Raw genomic sequence first — 21,836 nt, 5'->3', positions numbered from 1 at the left:
GCTGGGAAAGGGTTAACTGGCTTCTACTAACGCTGAGGTGGGTGATTCATTACCCCACCCAGAATAAAGGAGGTGGGTGTGGTTCTCTAGAGAGAGGATCTAGGGTGAGGGCTGAACAATCTTGAGGGAGGAACTGGAGGAGCAGCCCAGGCTGGGGAGCAGGTTGAGATGAACTTTATGTTCATTTTGCTGTTCAGAGGAGCAGAGCCTGTGGGCCATGTCTCAAGCAGGCTGGGAATGGCATTTGCTCAGAGAGCCTCTCTAAAGTCACACTCTGTATAAACACCTCTGTTGTGCTCTCCAGACTGGAGCAGTGGAAAAGAAGCCACAACCCTCTGGAGAAGTGATCCTACTCACCTACGCAGCATCCGTCATGCATTTGTCTGGGGAGAGAAGTACAAACAGAGATCAGCTGACATGGGCACCCACCTTTGGAGAGACCCACAGGTTCAGAATCCCCGGGAGAACTCCGCAGGAGAGCCTCTGCTTAGTGCTTCCCTGGGCTGTTAGCCAGGTGCAGGAAAGCCCAGCAAGGTGTGCAGTTCCTTCTTGCTTATTTGCTGCTGGTTATAGCAGATCCAGCCCCACCAACCTTGGGAGCTGGTGTGGGCCTACCCAGCTTCCCACATACCTCAGGTCAGTTGTGGGGCAGAAAGCAGAGTGCCTTCCCCCACGGAAGGGCTGTGAGAACAGAGAAAGCCAATCCAACAGCACTTCCTGTGAGGGAGCACTGCTGTCAAAGACCAGCTGTCATAGACCCTGGCACGTGCAGCAGGCAGCTGACATTTCTTTAAAGGTGTGTTGGGGGGAGCCTCTTCTGTTCCCATTAAAAAGACACAAGCACAATTTGAGGCACTATTAAATGTCCCTGCTCAGTGCAGGATTGGAATAGCAGAGAGCTGCAGGTCGTGGTTGAGGGGAATCGGCAAAGCTGTACATGGGACAGGGCTGGAAGAGCAGGGGGTCAGGACAGAGGGGCATCGGCTGAGCTGTGCATGGGGCAGGGCTGGAAGAGCAGGGGGTCAGGACGGAGGGGCATAGGCTGAGCTGTGCATGGGGCAGGGCTGGAAGAGCAGGGGGTCAGGACGGAGGGGCAATGGCAGAGGGACTAGCAGGGGGCAGGGCACTGCAGTGCTTTGCTACCCCAGGAAACTTTGCAGTTTGCCCACACTGCTTGTCCCGAGCCAGTCCCATTAGTCCCAGACATTGCTGGGCTCTCTGTCCAGGGAGTAGGACCTGGCCTGCCTCCTTTCCAATGTGTTTGCCTACTTTAAACACATTTGGTGACTAGACGTCACCACTATTGCACATCCCCCTGCCGTCAGGAGACGGCTGGGCTGCTGCAGCTAGGGCTGAACCTCACAGCTCGGTAGAGTGGCTGATGACCTTCGCCCTGGGCAGCGCCATAGAAAGGTCACTAGGAAAAGACCTAGTGAGCTGATGGGCCTTAAGGCAGGACTGTTCCACACAGGCTGTTCCCCAGTGTTCCCTGGCCAGGCTCTTCCACAGCCTGCGGAGCCCACATGACTGTCCTTGTGCTGAGCTCCACCCCAATGCAGCTAGTGGTCCCCCTGCCATTCCCTCCCACTCCAGACTCATAGCCTTCCCTCACCCGAGGGCAGTTCTCATGCCCCCTCCGTCCCTTGCAGGACTGAGCCTGAACAACCCTGAACAGTGACTTAATTTCCATCCAGAGGTCTCCATTGGCTTCTTCTTGTCATGGATATATCCCATAGCCCCAGCTTGAGCTGCAGGTCTGAGACCCTGGAATGGAGGATGGGAGGTGACCTCTACTCAGCTCCACTTGTTGGGAGTGTGCCAGGAACCCATGTGCCATGCAAACACCAGGCCTGCAACGGAAGGGCAAACTGGGTGGCCTCCCCCTGAAACCTCAGCCCAACAGTGCCGTCCGCTCACTAGTTGCCCCCTTGACTGCACCAGGGTGACACAGGTAATGGTCATTCCTGCAAGCAAGAGTTAGCAAGATTTTTTTGGCTGCTGTGGTGGGGCGAGTGCAGGTGCCGGGTGCTCTGGGCAAATCCCTTCCTCGGCCATCTCCTCTGCCCTCCAATGTGTGCAGTGAGCTGAGCTCCCATGGAACCGGGTCTGGGGGCTGCCAGACCTGCCAGCAGTGAGGACAGGCCCTTGCTGCTTTCTGCGCCTGATTCCACTAGCACAGCCTGGGTGCCTGAGGGGCCGGCACTCACGGGCCGGCATCCTTCCCATTCCAGGCAGGTTAAACTCCAGACAGAAGAGTCATCATTTAGCTGAGGGTTTGCAAAGAGATGAATGCTGCAGTCCCCTTGGACGCAAAACCATTGACTCAAAGGGATTGGCACCAGTGTCCATGAGTGCAGCAGCTAGTCCAAAGTGAGGATCATCTCTTCGGTAGAGCTTGTGGACCTAGCTCCCTAGCACCAGCTAGCTGCTGCGGACATCACCTCACATTAAATCCTAGCCTTGGGCACAGGAGCCCTGAGCTTTAGATTGCTCAGACAAGCTGGGAGCATTTCCTGGCCTCTGGAGCCCCCATTTGCCTGGCCATATGTGTAAGAGTCACACGCTCCTTCACATGATGGTGCTTGGCCCATGCTGCCAAGTGGCTCAGCAGTTTCCCCTCTGGTTCAGAGCAATGGAGGCACCGTCCAGCACGGCTGGAGTTATTGGATGATTAAGGGACTGTGTACAGTGCCAGTGAGTTTCAGGGGCACTGAGCGCCCTCCATTTCCAATCAAGTCTGTGGGGGCCAAATTTAGGAGCCTCTCTTTGGACACAGATGGCCAGATTGAGGCACCTACATAGGATAAGGCTGGGCTAGAGCCTAAGTTCCCTCTAAACTGTGTGGCCACCCTGCAGGCTACCAAGGGCCACGCAGGTGGGGAAAGGTGCCTCTCCTCGGCCCCGGGCTGCTGCAGCAAGAGAGGGCTGGGGGGAGTCCTCTCTCTGCAGCCCCGGGGAAGCCTGCAACCCTCATCCCTCATCCCAGCCCCACCCCAGAGCCCGCAACTCCAGCCAGAGCCCTCACCCCCCCGACACACACCCTAACCCTCTGCCCCAGCCCCGAGCCCCCTCCTGCACCCAGAACCCCTCATCCCTGGCCCCTCACCCTAACCCTCTGCCCCAGCCCTGAGCCCCCTCCCACACTCCAAACCCCTCAGCCCCACCCCGTCACATATCACCTCCATATTGGTGCACACGTACTCCGCACATGGATGTAAAAAATTAGAGGGAACATTGGCTAGAGCTACACGGCTGGGAACACAGCACACAAGCAGTTTGCATTACAGACAGGCTTGCCAAGTGCACCCTCAGCTCCTGAGCTCCACAGGGCATTTCTCCCAATCTTATCTCTTGTCTTTTTACCTACGGTTTGTTCTTACCGGTTTTTGGCAGGAGGAGAATAGTGTCCTCTGGGAGCCCCTGCGCCAAGGAGAACTGGGTGAACTTCTCCTGTAGTTCAGGGTTCAGCTCCGTAGTTCTGCCTGCAGCCAGGGAATCAAGACACTCCGGGTGAGAGTGAGCCCCTCTTGCTACAATCAGCCCCGTCCATGACAGCCTGTGTGTTAGCACTAGGCACCACTGACCCACAGCACAGGGCCTGTGTCCGGCAGCCTCACCAGCAAATCCCCTTTCTATGCATCACAACCAGCCTTGCCTCAGCTCGGGGCACAACAACCACTGCCCTGCCACTGGGCTCTGGGGCAGAGCCTCAGGTTCTGCAGGGCCCCACGACGCCACCCAACTCCTTCCTGGGGGATGAGCCCCCACTTCTTCAGGGCATATCCTGCAGAAATTCAAAACAGAGCCATGTAGAGTGGAAGGAGGGTGTCTCTCAGATGGGGGCTGAAGGGGAGCCCTGAGTCTCTGCCGGCAGAGTTCCCCAATGTGCAGGACAGAGGTGCCACCCCTGGGCCTTGGATCCAGGTGCCACGTACCGTACAGAGTCACCATGGTGAAGGTGTCGGTGCCCTTGAACTTCTTGGTGTACAGCAGGGCGTACTCATCGTAGTTGGTCTCCACCACACGGATGTCGAGCTGGCTGCCCCAGCCTGCAGGGGGCATGGACAGAGGCGCAGGGCAGAGATGAGCAAGCACAGATACCAGTATATATATGGAGCAGGGCTCCCCCGCAGGCCTGCTGTCTCCAGCTTATGAGAGGGGCTCCTCCCCCTCGGGCCCGACACCCCCAGCTAATGAGCGGGGCTCCCCCCCCGGCCTGCCGCCCTTCGGCTGGTGTAAACAGGCATTGACTCCAGTCGAGCGGAGCCAATTCACGCCAGCTGGTAGGAGGGCTGCGCCCCCGATTCTGAGCCCCACAACCCTCTCTTTGGGTCGTTCGTCCCCTATCTGGTACCAATATTGGACTGGGGACGCCATTTTGAAGAGCACGGAGTTGTGCCCTATGTGAGGGCGCGCTGGCCGGAGCAGGGCAGTGCGCTCTTCACAATGGCTCCCCCATGCGGCGTGACTTTGAACTCCCCAGGCAGCGTTTGGTTCTAGAGACACAATTTTGTCCTCCTAAGAGGAGAGTGAGGTGCCCCCTGCTCAGCCAATCCAAATGGTCCTGTCACTCTCCCCGATACTCAGACACAGGATGGGGGGCTCTGTAGTGGTGACTCGTAGAGACCAGCACGGTTACTCGACAGATCCATGTCAAAAACTGCAGACATGACTGAAACTCAGGGCTCTGATTAGCCAAGGTGCCCTGCACCTCCCGCTCCCACTGACTTCACAGTTCTCACACCCCTGAGTCAGGCCATGGCAGAGTGGGGGTCAGCGGGGACAGGAACCCAGCCCTGATGGCACTCGTTCTGGTGCCCTCTGCCTTGGCCCATTGCACACACCCTTTTCCAATGGCAGTTGGACGCCTAGCACAGGAGCCATTCCCAGGCTGAGCTCCTCAATCTCTTTTCTTGCACAGTTAAGTGCTAACAGCTCTAAATCCTTGTGCTAAATCTGCTCCCATTTTGGGCTGGGCTGGAGCTGGAAGGGGGCTCTCAGGAGAAAGCTGTGAGTTTATTTATCTAGTGACTCCTGGCCATCCTGGCCAACAAAGGGGCAGACTGTCCTGCTCTCAGCTGCGGGCACTGCCCAGGGCGCGGCGTGCCAGGGCAGGGCGGGATGCTGCAATGGAGCTAGAGCAGCAAAACTCACGTGGGCTGGTGTAGCTGAATCGGCCTGGCTGGTCCGTCTTGATGAAAAGGCTGGTCCTCTTTTCGCACCGATCAGACCTGGGCAGTGTGTGGGAAAGGCAGGAAACAAGCACGTTAGCAGGCTGAGGGAAGACTCCGATTTTCCCATTGCCCCCAGCAGCGGAGGGAGATCCAGCGTCCAGCTGGTGAGCAATGCCTGACGCCATATGGCCACTGCGGGGAGAGCTGAAATTCCCCCAAACTCCACCAGCCAGCAGGGCCGCCCCAAGCTCCAAGAGCACAGCTGCCCAGGCAAAAACAAAAAACCAAAAAAAACAGGGGGGCCGGACGCCGCCCCTGGAATTGTGCCGCCCCAAGCCTGTGCTTGCTTTGCTGGTGCCTAGAGCCGGCCCTGCCAGCCAGACCCCACCCTCGGGTGTGCAGCAAGCTGAGAGGTGCGACCGCCATGCTGCTGCCTTGCACAGACTGCAGAGAGAACCGAAAACCCCCTCCAGGGGGCACAAGAGCCCAAGTCGGGATCCTCCAGCACTGGCCCTGGAAATCTGCTCAGACAGCAGCTTCACTAAGATCAGCTCTGCTTTGTCACCATGTGCTGAGCCTGCTTGGCAAGGACTCCGGGCACCTGGCCTTGCTGCTGGAGACCAGGACTCTGTACGCTGGTAGAGCGTGATCTGGAGCGAGCCTCCGTGTCACCCCCCCAAACCGGCAGAGTCACGTCAGCCCTTATTGCCCCCCCATTACCAGCTCCTACAGCCCCATCTAGAGAGCCAGTCAGCCATCCCACCACCTGGCATCCACATCACATGGTAGGGACAGGGAATCAAGGAATCAGGTCTCCTAAAATCTATTCCCAGCTCTGACAATGACTCACTGTTTGACCTTGTCCCATCCCCTCTCTGTGCCTCAGTTTCCCCATCTGTGAAACAGGGAGACCCTGACTGACTTAATGGTTATGGGAGCTAATTAATGGCTCCAGAGTGCTTTGAGAGCCTCGGTTGGGAGGGCAAAGCATTCTTTGGACCCCCACAGGAGAGCTTTCTCTCTGACCCACAACAATCCATGTGGGCGGTAGTAGAAACAGAGCCTGCTGGGCTAAGCTGGGAATCATAACTGAGAGGAGCAGTGGGGTGGAGACCCAGTCGGAATCCTGGGGCTGGGGCAATACGGAGTGTCAGAGGCGGAGTATTCCAGGGAAACCCAGACCCTCCCTCCCATGGCAGGGACAGGATGCTGTGCCTGGCAGCCCTCCTCCACTCCCCCCGGAAGGAGGTCGCAGCACTCTCCAAGGGCTCTTGGCTGGGGCCTGCTGCTTGGACAGGGCCAGGCTGTGACTGACACCCTGGAGGCTCCAGGAGGGGCTGAGCCACAGGCAGCCAGATCTCCCCGCAAGAGTCTGGTCAGCTCAGGGAGGCCGGGCTTCCCTCGCATAGGGCAGTTTGCACCCCAGAGGTGCTAGGAGGGAACCATCGCTGCACTCCCTGAGCCCCGGCCCTGGGACTGAGCCCTGCCCTTGCTCCAGGGCGTAACAGGGAGGAGAAGGCTGCTTGTGCCCGGCCCAAGTGGCCCCCCACTGCCCAGACCTGCAGGCAAGGGGCACCAGACACCCCCTGTCCATGTCAAGATGGGGACAGGACCCCAAGCCCACCTGGGGTTTCCCTGGGACTGGTGTGAGGGGGAGGGGACAAGAGCATCCCGTGGGTGAAGGACCCCCCCAGCGCCAGCTGGGCCCTGGGAAGGGGGTGGGACGAGCCTTTGTGAGGTGGAAATGGCGCCCTTCCCCCTCAGGCAGGGCAGGGCCCCAGTGGCACCGGCAGCCTTACTTGGGGTAGGTGGAGGTGACATTCAGGTTCCCATCTGCTGCGGGCGTGATGACCGTGGTGCACATCTTCAGCACCTGCTTCTTCTCCTTGAACCACCTGGAGTTGGAGGCCAGGCCAATGCTATACCACTTCCCTGTGAACTGCACACAGACCCCAGTCACCACGGGCACTGCCAGGGCGGGCCAGACCTGGCTGCAGCAAGCCCAGGGTCCTGCCTTGGGCCAGACCTGCTTCAGAGGAAGGTATAAAAACCTTCCTACTGGCTGATTATTGGGAATAACCTGCCCACCTGGCTCTGCTCAGCCTGCCCTGACCCTGCCAGCCCCCTCTGTGCCCGGACAAGTGCCACCCACCACTCTAGAGATGACCAAGCCGCTCTGCGCTGCACAGCCCCACACACTGGAGGTTCAGCATCTGAACCTGGATCCAAATGTTGCAGCTCTCCTACACTGGGCTGAATCAGAACCCCAGATCCAAACACTCTCAACTGGGGGGAGGGGAGTTCAGCACCCAAATCCAGCGTGGGACCCCAGTTCTCAGCTGGGCACCAGCCGCCTTCATAAGGGCCTGAACCACCCTCTGCTCTGAATTGCCCTGCTCTCGGAACTGGTTGGAATCAGGATCCAGATCCATCCCTGCCTCTGAAAAGAGAAGGAAGGGAGCCAGTCCTCTGGGCATGGGCACACACAGATGGGCCAGGTTACCTTCTCCTGCTGAAAGTCGGGTTGCACGGTGACTTCCTCCTGCCCATGGAGAGCACCAAACAGGGCCAGCCCCAGGAGGCTGAGCAGCGTGGTCTGCATGCTTCTGTCTCTTCCCTTCCCTGTGGCCCTTTGGAGCTGAGCTCTGTGCAGAGTGGAGGGAGAGAGGCAGGCTGTGTGTGAGCAGGAGCCCCAGTGCAGCCCCCTATTTATTGGGAGGCAGCTGACATCCCCAGGGTGGGAAAACATAGCACTAGCAAATGCCAGCCCTCATCACTCCCCTGCTGAGCTGGGTTATGCAAGAGGGAGTGAGCCAGTGAGCAGCAGACTCTGAAATGCAAAGGGCAGGCTGGGGGCTGGGTACCCACAAACTGCTCCCTGCTGTTGACTTTAGCTGTTTGCTTTCCAATGCCAAAAACTCTCACAGCAGAAACAGTGGCTCCTACCCAGTTTTGCAACCCTCCCAGCTCCCCAGGAACAGCAGAGAGTTTGGCTTCAGCTGGCGGAGAATGAAAAGATGTAAACTGCAACGAACAGATGAGCAAGAACACCACTGCCAAATCTATTCCTAAGGGAGAGTGGGGCTAGGGGAGCAGATGGTTCCAGCCTGACCAAGGCAAAGGGTTTGCCACCTTTCCCCACATGCACAGAGCAACTGGTGTACTCACCCTTTGAATGGTTTGGCCATAGATTCAGGAAAACAACAAAAGCAAGACAAGTATCAGAGGGGTAGCCGTGTGTCTGTCTCCACAAAAACAACGAGGAGTCCGGTGGCACCTTAAAGACCAACAGATTTATTTGGGCATAATCTTTTGTGGGTAAAAACCCACTTCATCAGATGCATGGAGTGAAAATTACAGATACAAGCATAAATATACTGGCACATGAAGAAAAGCAAGACAGGAGAAAAACAAAGCACCTAGTAGAGAGAGAGCGCAGATTGTGTGCCTCTCCCTGACGTGCTGCATGTCTCAGGTCCAGGGGCTCTTTAAAGCTGGATCATATGGTTCAACTTATGTCAGAATCCAAGTCCCACAAAAGTCTTCTAAATGCCGTGTGACAGTCTCCTGTCTACCAGCCACAGGTTTGCAACTAAAGCTGTGTCTACACTGGCAATTGAATGACAAAACTTTTGTCTTTCAGAGGTGTTAACCCCCGCCCCCGAAAGACAAAAGTTTTGCCGTGACAAGTGCCGCTGTGAATAGCACACTGTCAGCGGGAGCGCTCTCCTACCAGCAACACAAAGGCCGCTCGTTGGGCGGGGGGAAGTTTGTTGTCGGCAGGAGAGCCAACAAACAGCGGCTACACGGCACGACTGCAGTGACAAAGCCATGTCACGAAAAGCTGTGTAGTGTAGACATAGCCTAATTAAATTTTCCTGCCGCTAATACACCTCATAGCTGGCATACACCCCTTGGTCATTCCCTCCATTGTCCTTCTCTGATACCTGAGAAAACTTTCTTGTTGCAAAAATCACTTTTCGGTTTGCATTCCATGGCCTCCCAGCATGCAGCTGCCCTGGCAGTCAGACATACTCCACTGCATTTCTCTGCATGCAGAGAAAACAAACTCGTGGCAGCCCCAGAGCAACGTACAGCACAAAGTTCATGGCAGAAAGCTAGGCCTGGCATTCCCTTCCCGTGATTCACAAGGACCAGGTCTATGCTACCTGCTCTCTCTGTTGAGTGCTCCCTGTGACCATGTCCGTAGATGCGTTCTGTATCTGGACCCCAGTCAGGAATAGCCTGCTAGGGCTTGCTGGCCCAGCAAAGCGGTACAGCATATGCCCAGCCCCTTGAAGTCATTGGGGTGGCTCAGGTGCTCAGAGCCTTGCGGGATCAATTAGCAACACTTGGAAGTGGCTCTTGAAATAAATGGGTGGTTGGTGTTTATGCTGGCAAGGATCCTTCCCACAATCCAGAAGAGCAAGTTCGTGGCTGCCACTGATGTGATGCACAGCAGTAATGTGAGGAGGGTTGTATCTAAGCATGGCCTTTACAACCCATGCTCATTGCAGCTCCATTGAAATCTGGCCCAGCCAGGTTTGACTTGAGCTCTTCAGCCTTGATCCCAACTGCTCCTAAAGCTGTTCTTATTTCCTGGATGATTCCATGGGCTGCCCTAGATCCCAAACCAACGATCAGCAAAGTGAGTACCAGCTCTCCATCCTGCCCGTAACGCTAACATGCACCAACTTGTGCTCATCCACAGAGCTCTTAGGGGCCCCCAGTGCAAATGCAGTAATAAGCCTGGCTTCTGTATGCATTTCTGAGATACTTCCAAAAGGGTGTGTCTGCACTGCAATTAAAAACCCAGGGCTGCTGGGCCAGCTGACTTGGGGTGTGGGGCTGTTTCATTTGCAGGGTAGGTCCTGCCTGAGCTCTGGGACCCTCCCACCTCACAGGATTCTAGAGCCTGAGCTCCAGCAGGAGCCCAAACGGCTGCATCACAGTGAAACAGCAGACTCAGCCTTACTCTGCCTGCACAGGCCAGCCATGGCAGTGCACAGACCCTCAGAGGCTTGCATAGCCTTGCCCAGCTGTTTTGTGGGCTGATGAGGGCAGATTTTGTATGGTATATCTCACCAGAGTTCTTGGGGACAAAGAGTTTACTTCTTCCATGTCTTTTGCAGGAATAGCAGAATAAATTCTAGAGGTGAAATCCTGGCCAAACTTGCATTAACTTCAGTGAAGCCAGAGCCCTACAGTCTTATCCCCACTCCCACAAATCCACCTAATGCAGAAAGTTTCTTATGCCTCCGACAACAGACACAAGCCATTTCCTCTCCCAGACATGGAGCCCCAGGGTATTTTGCTTTCCATGAATCTGGCCTGGGAGGTGCCTTTACACCTACGTTTTTTTATGTTCCTTAGCTCACTTTTCTGTGCCTTTCCCTATATGCTTCATTGGCCAAAGGCCTTTGCTGCTACCTTCTGAAGTGTCTATTTTTACCTCAAGCCCTACAGCATGGTTCAGTGTGTTGGAGACATTTTTTTTCTGTCCTCCTAACCTTGCTGTGTGCTGCAGGGCGATGCTCTGGCCCCGCTGAACAAACTGGCCCCCCTGAACGAGAGAAAAGCATGACTGGCAAAGCATGCCCTCCCCTTGTGACTAGTGGCAACAAATCCAAAGCACAAAGGACACAATTCCCCTGGTACAGAGCGCCCAAAACAAGCCTGCCCCTACCTCCTCATTGCCTTCACACAGGGCTTGCATGGAGCATGTAGCATTGTGCACTGGGTTGAATTTCAACCTAAACTGACTAGCATTCTGTTCCTGTGTTCATTTCTACAGAAGGCTCCCGTGTTTGCTAAAAGCAGCAATCCTGCTTGGCTCGGTCAGCCCAGTCTGAGCTCTTGTGATATTTGGGGGTTTCTTAAAGCCCCAGCTTCTGGAGTTGTGGGACTAGGTTTGAATCTCAGCTTTCAGTTAAAAAGACCTACATGGCAGTTTCTTGCTCTTGTGATTGTGGAGAAAAGCTTGAATATGTGACCCCCCCACCCCGCCACTGCCAAAAGGCTCAGGAAGCAGAAAAATAAAGAGCCCAATGGTGACTGGTTTTAAAATCTCATGATTTTTAAGCCACTCTCATGGTTTTGGGGGCCTGACTCATGATTTTGGTGGAACTGCACCCCAGCTAGTCACCAATCTCTGTCAAATAGCGTCTCCTGCATGGGACATTGTAACTATGAATGTATGTCCATGTATGTATGTCCAGTTTTGGGCCCCACACTACAAGATGGATGTGGAAAAATTGGAAAGAGTCCAGCGGAGGGCAACAAAAATGATTAGGGGGCTGGAACACATGACTTATGAGGAGAGGCTGAGGGAACTGGGGACGTTTAGTCTGCGGAAGAGAAGAATGAGGGGGGATTTGATAGCTGCTTTCAACTACCTGAAAGGGGGTTCCAAAGAGGATGGCTCTAGACTGTTCTCAGGGGTAGCAGATGACAGAACAAGGAGTAATGGTCTCAAGTTGCAGTGGGGGAGATTTAGGTTGGATATTAGGAAAAACTTTTTCACTAGGAGGGTGGTGAAACACTGGAATGCGTTACCTAGGGAGGTGGCGGAATCTCCTTCCTTAGAAATTTTTAAGGTCAGGCTTGACAAAGCCCTGGCTGGGATGATTTAATTGGGGATCGGTCCTGCTTTGAGCAGGGGATTGGACTAGATGACTTCCTGAGGTCCCTTCCAACCCTGAGATTCTATGATTCTATGCCCCCTAGCTCTGGCCTCCTGTCCAGTGACCTCCAACAGACCAGGTGCCTTTGCTAGTTAAAGGATTTGAGAGAGGACAATTCTCAGTTGTCTGCACTGAATACTAACAATCCCAAGGTTGTCAGTGTCTCCACATCTATAAACTCCTTTGTCCTGTTTGTCAGCTGAGTTGCCCTGCTCTTTACAAAGGCTCTGGCCAGTCTGAGCTTGCATGGGAGAGGGAAAGGATCTGGGCTTTGGTGAAATTCCATGTCTTCACTAAATTGTGTCAGTAGAAACGAAAACACTAATTCAAGCAATGAGCTACCATCAGCCCATTGTGCAGCAGCTAGAGAAGGGACGTGGTCTTGGCTTGTATCCACAGAGCTGTATACATCCAGGAGTTTCTGCTGTCCCTGTGTTTAAGGAATGCTACAGCAGTCAAAGATTTCGATCTCAAGGGCAGCACTGTAGCTCGCAGCCCATTGCCTGACCTTATCTCTGGAGGTCACCCTGTAAACCAGCCACATGCTAATCACTCCTACATTGGGATTATTTTATCTGTAAAATCTGAAAACCCTAGGCAAAGCCCTGCCCGGCCTCTCTATTCCTCCTCCTCCCATTCCCAGTCCAGTCCTGCTCTGGGCACTAGCTGGGTTTGGTACAGTGTCACTGGGAGCAGGAGCTCTCCCCATGCAGGGAGCTGAGGCAGGAGGAGCGCTGAGTGAAGACAGCACGACATGAGGCCTGGAGGGAAAGGGACAAAAGCCCTTGAAGATCAGGGCAGTGAGTGGAAGCCTCCCAAAGAGACCCCCGCACCCACAGGCCTGCTCCCTGGAGGAGTGAGGGTGTCTGGGTTTGCTCACCTCATTGGTAAACTGGAGAGAGATGATGCGCCCCAAAGGAAGGGCAATGTGCTCCAGTCCTCAGCCTGGCAGCCCTGAGGCCTGGCTTCTGTTCCTGGGTTGGCTAGGTGCCCCTCAGTTAGTCAAGCCACCTCTCTGTGGCCAGCTTCCACCTTTGCACATGTGTATAATAAAACCCCTTTTGCCAGGATAAGAGGTGCTATGGAGCAGCCCTCTTCATAAAGAGAAGACAGAGAGCCCTGAGGCTAATGCACAGTGCTGGAAGTCAGGGCTCCTGGATTCTAATCCCAGTTTTGCTGCTAGCTGACTTTCTGACCTTCAGCAAGACTTGTGCCTCAGTTTCCCCATCTGTAGCACACAGGTTCTGCCAGGGAAGTGTGGGGGTAATGCATTTGTATTTGTGAAGCACTTTGAGATCCTTGCAGGGGAAGGGCTGTGAACGTGCAACATGTTTTTAACACAGGGACTTTCCTGAATACTAGTGCATCAGCACACCAGGAACGGGGGCTGTGCAAATGCTATAGACAAAGAGACCCTGCTAGAGTCCTGCCCTGCCCTGGCTGGGGCTTCCTCACCAACATGCTCCCAGCTCCCAAGCCCAGCCTCTCCCCACAGGTCCTTCCCTGCCAAGGGAATTTTATGTAAGGTACCTGCTTTCGTAACAGCTGCTTTTTCTGCCCCAGGCTCCCTGCACACATTCCCCATGTCCAGCTGCGGCCGGTTTCTCCTGCAGAAAGAGGGGGCTTTATCCTTTATTAAAACAACACCAAAGCCAGGCAGGACAGAGGAGTCCTGTGGCGGTGGGGGCAGAGCGGGGCTGGGGTCGCAGCCTTTCCCCACCCAGTATCCCACTGGACTGGAAAAACCTGTCCATAGAGACGGGCATCACAAGCCAGCCGCATCTATTCCCATGGCCTCCATCCTGGCCACGGGAATAGAGTCTGGCAGCACACACGTTCCTGACTTCACTCTCAAAGCCCCACGAGGGGGGAGGATTAGCCACGTTGCACCCATTGCCGCTGTGTCAGAGGCCCCACTGCAGTTGGGGCTGTACGGGAACAGAGTGAGAGACAGGCCCTGCCCTGAAGCATTCACCGACTAACTAGACAAGACAAAGGGTGGGATTGTTATCCCCAGCTCATTGGTGGGGACTGGTGGTGCAGAGTGGGGATAGGACTTGCCCCAGGTCACCCAAGAGATCTGGGGCAGACCCAGGACAGGATCCCAGCTGTGTTGACTCTAAACACAGATGGTGTCTGGAAACTGACACACCTACTCCTGACCTTGCGCTTGCAGGCTAGTATCTGGTGTCATTTACCCCCATGAAATGTCATTGATTTCAGAAAGTGTGAAAGCAGCAATCGGACTGAAATCTCTGTTCCACTGCAGCACCATGTATTGGCTTCATGTGCACATGAATCAGATGTGCTGTTGCTTTTCACTGGCTGGGCTGAGACAGATAGGCTAAGGGACCTGAAATTAGCACTGCTAATAAAAGAGGATTTCTATTAGCTTAAGCAGCAGGGGTCTGTGGGTGAGGGGCAGAAGTACTGGGGTTCTAGGCTGAGCTCCCCACATGGCTGTCACTTACAGCGTGTGGGTCCCCAGTAGGCTGAGCCCCTCAGAGCTCTCAGTGGTTTTGAATGCAATTGTTGAAGGCTTGTTGGTTTGGCATCAGATGTTGACTATCCAGAGTCTAGGCCCTGGTCCACACTAGCAGTTGAGGTCGAATTTAGCAGCGTTAAATCGATTTAACCCTGCACCCGTCCACACGATGAAGCCCCTTTTTTCTACTTAAAGGGCTCTTAAAATCGATTTCTGTACTCCACCCCTGACAAGGGGATTAGCGCTTAAATCGGCCTTGCCGGGTTGAATTTGGGGTACTGTGGACGCAATTAGACGGTATTGGCCTCCAGGAGCTATCCCAGAGTGCTCCATTGTGACCGCTCTGGACAGCACTCTCAACTCAGATGCACTGGCCAGGTAGACAGGAAAAGACGCGCAAACTTTTGAATTTCAATTTCCTGTTTGCATGGTCACCTGCAGCTTGCCACGCTGGCCAGAGCTCATCAGCAGAGGTGACCATGATGGAGTCCCAGAATCGCAAAAGAGCTCCAGCATGGACCGAACGGGAGGTACGGGATCTGATTGCTGTATGGGGAGAGGAATCCGTGCTATCAGAACTCCATTCCAGTTTTCGAAATGCCAAAACATTTGTCAAAATCTCCCAGGGCATGAAGGACAGAGGCCATAACAGGGACCCGAAGCAATGCCACGTGAAACTTAAGGAGCTGAGGCAAGCCTACCAGAAAACCAGAGAGGCAAACGGCCGCTCTGGGTCAGAGCCCCAAACATGCCGCTTCTATGATGAACTGCATGCCATTTTAGGGGGTTCAGCCACCACTACCCGAGCCGTGTTGTTTGACTCCTTCAGTGGAGATGGAGGCAACACAGAAGCAGGTTTTGGGGACGAGGAAGATGATGATGATGAAGTTGTAGATAGCTCACAGCAAGCAAGTGGAGAAACCGGTTTTCCCGACAGCCAGGAACTGTTTCTCACCCTGGACCTGGAGCCAGTACCCCCCGAACCCAACCAAGGCTGCCTCCTGGACCCGGCAGACGGAGAAGGGACCTCTGGTGAGTGTACCTTTTAAAATACTATACATGGTTTAAAAGCAAGCACGTGTAATGATTAATTTGCCCTGGCATTTGCGGCTCTCCTGGATGTACTCCCAAAGCCTTTGCAAAAGGTTTCTGGGGAGGGCAGCCTTATTCCACCCACCATGGTAGGACACTTTACCACACCAGGCCAGTAACACGTACTCGGGAATCATTGTAGAACAAAGCATTGCAGTGTATGTTTGCTGGCGTTCAAACAACATCCGTTCTTTATCTCTCTGTGTTATCCTCAGGAGAGTGATATTATTCATGGTCACCTGGCTGAAACAGGGTGCTTTTCTTAAGGGGACGTGCAGAGGTGCCCATTCCTGCTGGGCTGTTTGCCTGTGGCTGAACAGAAATGTTCCCCGCTGTTAGCCAGGGCCGGGGGGAGAGTCAGGGGCTAGCCACGTGGTGGGGGGAGGCAAAATGCGACCTTGGAACGAAAGCACATGTGCTGTGTATGTAATGTTAACAGCAAGGTTTACCATGAAAGAGTGTAGCCATTGTTCTAGAAAATGTGTCTTTTTAAATACCACTGTCTCTTTTTTTTTTTCTCCACCAGCTGCCTGTGTTTCAAGGATCACAGGATCTTCTGCTTCCCAGAGGCTAGTGAAGATTAGAAGGCGAAAAAAACGCACTCGTGATGAAATGTTCTCTGAGCTCATGCTGTCCTCCCACACTGACAAAGCACAGACGAATGCGTGGAGGCAAATAATGTTAGAGTGCAGGAAAGCACAATATGACTGGGAGGAGAGGTGGTGGGCTGAAGAGAGAAAATGGCGGGCTGAAGAGAGTAAGTGGCGGGCTGAAGAGAGGGCTGAAGCTGAAAGGTGGCGGCAGCGTCATTGGAGGAGGCAGGATTCAATGCTGAGGCTGCTGGAGGATCAAACCAATATGCTCCAGCGTATGGTTGAGCTGCAGGAAAGGCAGCAGGAGCACAGACCCCCGCTACAGCCCCTGTGTAACCAACCGCCCTCCTCCCCAAGTTCCATAGCCTCCTCACCCAGACGCCCAAGAACGCAGTGCGGGGGCCTCCGGCCACCCAGCCACTCCACCCCAGAGGATTGCCCAAGCAACAGAAGGCTGGCATTCAATAGGTTTTAAAGTTTTGAACTTTTAAAGTGCTGTGTAGCCTTGTCCTTCCCTCCTCCACCACCCCTCCTGGTGCTTCTCTCCTTCACCACCCCTCCTGGGCTACCTTGGTAGTTATCCCCCTATTTGTGTGATGAATGAATAAAGAATACATGAATGTGAAGCAACAATGACTTTATTGCCTCTAAAAGAAAAGGAGTACTTGTGGCACCTTAGAGACTAACCAATTTATTTGAGCATGAGCTTTCGTGAGCTACAGCTCACTTCATCGGATGCATACTGTGGAAAGTGTAGAAGATCTTTTTATATACACACAAAGCATGTATATAAAAAGATCTTCTACACTTTCCACCGTATGCATCCGATGAAGTGAGCTGTAGCTCACGAAAGCTCATGCTCAAATAAATTGGTTAGTCTCTAAGGTGCCACAAGTACTCCTTTTCTTTTTGTGAATGCAGACTAACACGGCTGTTACTCTGAAACCTGTCTTTATTGCCTCTGCAAGTGGTGAACGAAGGGAGGAGGGGAGGGTGGTTAGCTTACAGGGAAATAGAGTGAACCAAGGGGCGGGGGATTTCATCAGGGAGAAACAAACAGAACTTTCACACCGTAGCCTGGCCAGTTATGAAACTGGTTTTCAAAGTTTCTCTGATGCGCACCACACCCTCCTGTGTTCTTCTAACTGACCTGGTGTCTGGCTGTGTGTAACCAGCAGCCAGGCGATTTGCCTCAACCTCCCACCCCGCCATTAACGTCTTCCCCTTACTCTCACAGATATTGTGGAGTGCACAGCAAGCAGTAATAACAGTGGGAATATTGGTTTCGCTGAGGTCTAAGCGAGTCAGTAAACTGTACCAGCGCGCTTTTAAAAGTCCAAATGCACATTCTACCACCATTCTGCACTTGCTCAGCCTGTAGCTGAACAGCTCCTGACTACTGTCCAGGCTGCCTGTGTACGGCTTCATGAGCCATGGCATTAAGGGGTAGGCTGGGTCCCCAAGGATAACTATAGGCATTTCAACATCCCCAACGGTTATTTTCTGGTCTGGGAATAAAGTCCCTTCCTGCAGCTTTTGAAACAGACCAGAATTCCTGAAGATGCGAGCGTCATGTACCTTTCCCGGCCATCCCACGTTGATGTTGGTGAAACGTCCCTTGTGACCCACCAGTGCTTGCAGCACTATTGAAAAGTACCCCTTGCGGTTTATGTACTCACCGGCTTGGTGCTCCGGTGCCAAGATAGGGATATGGGTTCCGTCTATGGCCCCACCACAGTTAGGGAATCCCATTGCAGGACAGCCATCCACTATGACCTGCACATTTCCCAGGGTCACTACCCTTGATATCAGCAGATCTTTGATTGCGTTGGCTACTTGCATCACAGCAGCCCCCACAGTAGATTTGCCCACTCCAAATTGATTCCAAGCTGTATGGCGTTGCAAGCTTCCACAGGGCTATTGCCACTTGCTTCTCAACTGTGAGGGCTGCTCTCATCTTGGTATTCTTGCGCCTCAGGGCAGGGGAAAGCAAGTCACAAAGTTCCATGAAAGTGCCCTTACACACGCGAAAGTTTCGCAACCACTGGGAATCATCCCAGACCTGCAACACTATGCGGTCCCACCAGTCAGTGCTTGTTTCCCAGGCCCAGAATCAGCATTCCACCGCATGAACCTGCCCCATTAGCACCATGATGTCCACATTGCCAGGGCCCGTGCTTTGAGAGAAGTCTGTGTCCATGTCCTCATCACTCACGTCACCGCACTGACGTCGCCTACTCGCCCGGTATTGCTTTGCCAGGTTCTGGTGCTGCATATACTGCTGGATAAGGCATGTGGTGTTTAATGTGCTCCTAATTGCCAAAGTGATCTGAGCAGGCTCCATGCTTGCTGTGGTATGGCGTCTGCACAGGTAACTCAAGAAAAAAGGCGCAAAACAATTGTCTGCCCTTGCTTTCCCGGAGGGAGGGAGGGAACGGGGGCCTGACGATATGTACCCAGAACCACCCGCCACAATGTTTTAGCCCCATCAGGCACTGGGATTTCGACCCAGAATTCAAATGGGCGGCGGAGACTGCGGGAACTGCGGGATAGCCACCCACAGTGCAATGCTCCGGAAGTCGACGGTTGCCTCGGTACTGTGGACACATTCCACCGACTACATGCACTTAGAGCATTTGTGTGGTGACACACACAATCGACTGTATAAAAACGCTTTCTACAAAACCGATTTCTATAAATTCGACCTAATTTCGTAGTGTAGACATACCCTAGGTGAGTGAACTAGGTAGGTCACCTGTGAACAAGGGCCTGGCTTCATGTGAGGGGGGATTCAATGATGAGATTGACATTCATGTCTACAGCACCTTTCATCACGAAGGAGTCCAAAGTACCCATATTAGAATCACTGAATGACAGCCACCTCTGGGGAGGAGCATGGCAGCTGTTTAACAGGGCACAGCAACATGATGCACATGTGGACAGAAAACAAAGCAAGCTGTAATTGTCTGAAACTGCAGGGGGGAAGATTTGTGGGGTGTGGGCCAGGACACCAGGGCTAGCATCTTGACTCTCCAAAGGGTGTCGACAAGACATAGGTGCCTCTGCTGGCAGTGATCCTTCTGCTGCTGCGGGACAGTGGTGCCCAGCAGGACACGGGTCCCCGGCATTTTGCTCTACCAGGGCTGGAGCAGTGGGATGCCCAGGAGTTACTGCCAGCTGCCAGCTGAATGTGACTGCCTGACACATGGGAAGCAGGAACAATGAGCAGAGAACACAGTGGAAGGGTCAGTGGGGTTGCCTTACGTAAGCTCCCCCGATAAACAACATGTGTTAGGAATTTCAGACAAAAGATTGCAAAACCCCAGTGGTTGGGCGTGGGCGAAAACAGTACTGCTCCCCTGGGCCTCTCTGCAAACTACAAGCCCACCCTCCCAGCAGGGTCCTGTCAATCCCGGTGTCCACTCAGCAAAAGCACGGGGCTCATGCAGGGGCTTCTCTCCCTCCTGAACATTCCTGCCAGTCACCACTCTGCATGGCCTGGAAACATCCCAGCCCAGGCTGCACGGGATGAGCTCCCGACACGGCACACATCAAACTTGGCTCAGCCTTGCTAAGCAGGTATATTCCTCAACCCCAAGGTCTCTATCCCTGTCCACCTTTCAATCCCTCTTACAGAGCCAGCTCTGTGGGGAGTGACGCCTACTGGTGTCAGAGTAACAGCCGTGTTAGTCTGTATTCGCAAAAAGAAAAGGAGTACTTGTGGCACCTTAGAGACTAACATATTTATTTTAACAAATTTTAACAAATACATTTGTTAGTCTCTAAGGTGCCACAAGTACTCCTTTTCTTTTCTTTTTGCGCATACTGGTGTGTCCTCTCACTCTCCCCCATCCCCCTCCTCGGCGCGTGGCCAGCCCGAGGTGTTTGGGAAGCCCCTGGCACATAGGGGAGCTAGTATGAATCAGTAAATAACAACAGCACAATTGGGGAACACAGTTCCAAGATGGTTCGGTTGCATCTGCCCTGCAGGACTGGAGCATGTGTAACCATGTTGCAATGCTGTCATGTCATAGCTAGGTCCTGTGACACAGTAAATGGGACCAATGTGTGGGAGATTTGAGTTCTGTTCAGTGCATGCTCCTGGGCTCACTGAGCTGTGGCTTGTCCACATGGGGAGTGTTTTGTAGATGATCATATGGACTTTTGCAGAATAACTAATCCAAAAGAAGTGGGTCCGTGCAGCCAGCCTTGACCCATCTCTCCCTGCATCAGCGCACAGCATTCGGGGCAGGTGTCGCAGGGTGCATTGTCCCACTGATGGGCGCTATTACTCTGGGATTCTTCTCGTAGTGGATTGTGGGATACCTTCACTGGAATTCTGGGACTTCGGGTCAAACTAGCACAGTCAAGGGATCCCACTGTCTCTTTGGGGAGGAGGAGAAAGGCCTGGGCTGGAAGGGCACAGTGGCAGGTACGTGGGTGAGCATCTGGGACTGGAATCCAGCACTGGGTGAGCTGTAATTTAGGGCTGGCGACAAGGGACACAGGGATGGCGCCAAGTTGTGTGCAGGGGGGCAGGATGTGAGTGGCCCCGTCATGCTGAATAGGGCTGGTGCCTCCACGCGCAATGCTGGGTCTTCTCGGCTTGCCCTGCAGGCGGCTGGTGTCTCTGCGGAGGATGTGGCGCATGGCTGGTACTGCCCAAAGCAGCTGGTGCTGCTGTGGAGATGGCATGGAACAATTCGCTGCGTGTCTGCAGGAGATGCCCCGTGGGACTGGCACCTCTGTGGATCCAGTACAGTGGCGGAAGGGCTGCATATGTCTGGAGCCATGGCGCAGGGACTGTGGCACTTCAGGGGAGGGGGCTGCACATGGCCAGCACCATGGTGGGATCTGCACACAGGGGAGGGGGCTGCATGTGGCCAGCACCATGGGGGGGGAGGGGCTGCACATGGCTAGCACCCACAGTGCAAGGGGCTGCACCTGGTTGGCCCCATGGTGGAGGGGGCTGCCTGCAGGGGAGGGGGCTGCACATGGCCAGCACTGCAGCCGTGGGTACAGGGCACCGGTTACATGCCTGGGGTTGCTGCGGATGCTCTAAGTGGCAGCAGGGGTCAGAGCGGTAGAGGGGTCTGTGCAGCGCTCAGAGGCCCAGCTGGTTGGTTGAGTGGGGCCCTGATGCCATGGGGTTTCTCCTTTCAGCTTCAGCCCCTTGGCATTTAACCCCGCGTGGGACTCTGACTGAATGGACGTGTGTCCCCGAGCCCCGGCTCCTTCCCAGATCAGCTGTTCAAGACGTTGCTGGGAAAGCGCAGGGTGCCGCAGATCAGCCATGTTCAGGGACTGAAGCAGTGATAAGGGGACAGGGCTGGGGCTGGGACCCACACAGCCAATGGGGCAAGGGGCAATGGAAACATCGCCAGCAAAGCGGATTGTTGAAGGGCTGCAAACTTGCTCATGCCTCCTGCCCCACAGGGTGAATGGCACTGAATGGCACAACGCTCCTGCAAGGAATGTCCTGCTGGGGCAGCAGGAATAACTCTCACCACAGGAACTGGAACTGTATGGGGCCCCTGCAGTGGAGAATCCCACCTGCCCAACCCTCCTCACACACTTGTGTCCTTTTCCCATCTGCAAGGAGCACAGGGGCCTTCCCAGCCTGGCCAGCGTTTATTGTGGATTCCAGAGAAAGAGCGTGAGCTGGGCATCTGCTCCATGCCAGTCTGCACTGAGCCCAGCTCAACGGGCACAGCCAGGCCCTGAGAAATTGACAGGGGCAGCGCACAGGAGGTGGAAGCTGAAGGGTTGCAGGGCCGTACTGCGTCAGTGTCAGGAGAGCAGGGCTTCC

At 54.3% G+C, this 21,836-nt stretch overlaps 1 protein-coding gene across 1 annotated transcript; it reads right to left on the bottom strand.

Annotated features, from left to right (window-relative positions):
- Positions 1-357: 357 nt before the first annotated feature.
- On the bottom strand, positions 358-7,776 carry PTGDS (prostaglandin D2 synthase). Its single transcript, XM_077836171.1, has 6 exons — positions 7,678-7,776; positions 6,974-7,113; positions 5,155-5,231; positions 3,936-4,049; positions 3,381-3,482; positions 358-383 (listed from the first exon to the last, which is right to left on the bottom strand). Exons 1-6 carry the CDS (start codon positions 7,774-7,776, stop codon positions 358-360), a joined length of 558 nt encoding a protein of 185 aa, XP_077692297.1.
- Positions 7,777-21,836: the final 14,060 nt, after the last annotated feature.

Source organism: Eretmochelys imbricata, chromosome 16 (genome assembly GCF_965152235.1).
Source record: "Eretmochelys imbricata isolate rEreImb1 chromosome 16, rEreImb1.hap1, whole genome shotgun sequence".
In the NCBI taxonomy this organism is placed as follows: domain Eukaryota; kingdom Metazoa; phylum Chordata; order Testudines; family Cheloniidae; genus Eretmochelys; species Eretmochelys imbricata.
This window is presented reverse-complemented; position numbering and strand designations above follow the sequence as displayed.

What these genes read in the sequence shown, in the direction of transcription:
- PTGDS (XM_077836171.1), bottom strand. Translation starts at nt 7,776, where the DNA reads ATGCAGACCACGCTGCTCAGCCTCCTGGGGCTGGCCCTGTTTGGTGCT. An exon ending in ATTCAGCTACACCAGCCCAC is followed by an intron (nt 4,050 to 5,154) that starts GTGAGTTTTGCT and finishes TGCCCCCTGCAG; the next exon opens with GCTGGGGCAGCCAGCTCGAC. An exon ending in CACCATGGTGACTCTGTACG is followed by an intron (nt 3,483 to 3,935) that starts GTACGTGGCACC and finishes CCCTGGCTGCAG; the next exon opens with GCAGAACTACGGAGCTGAAC.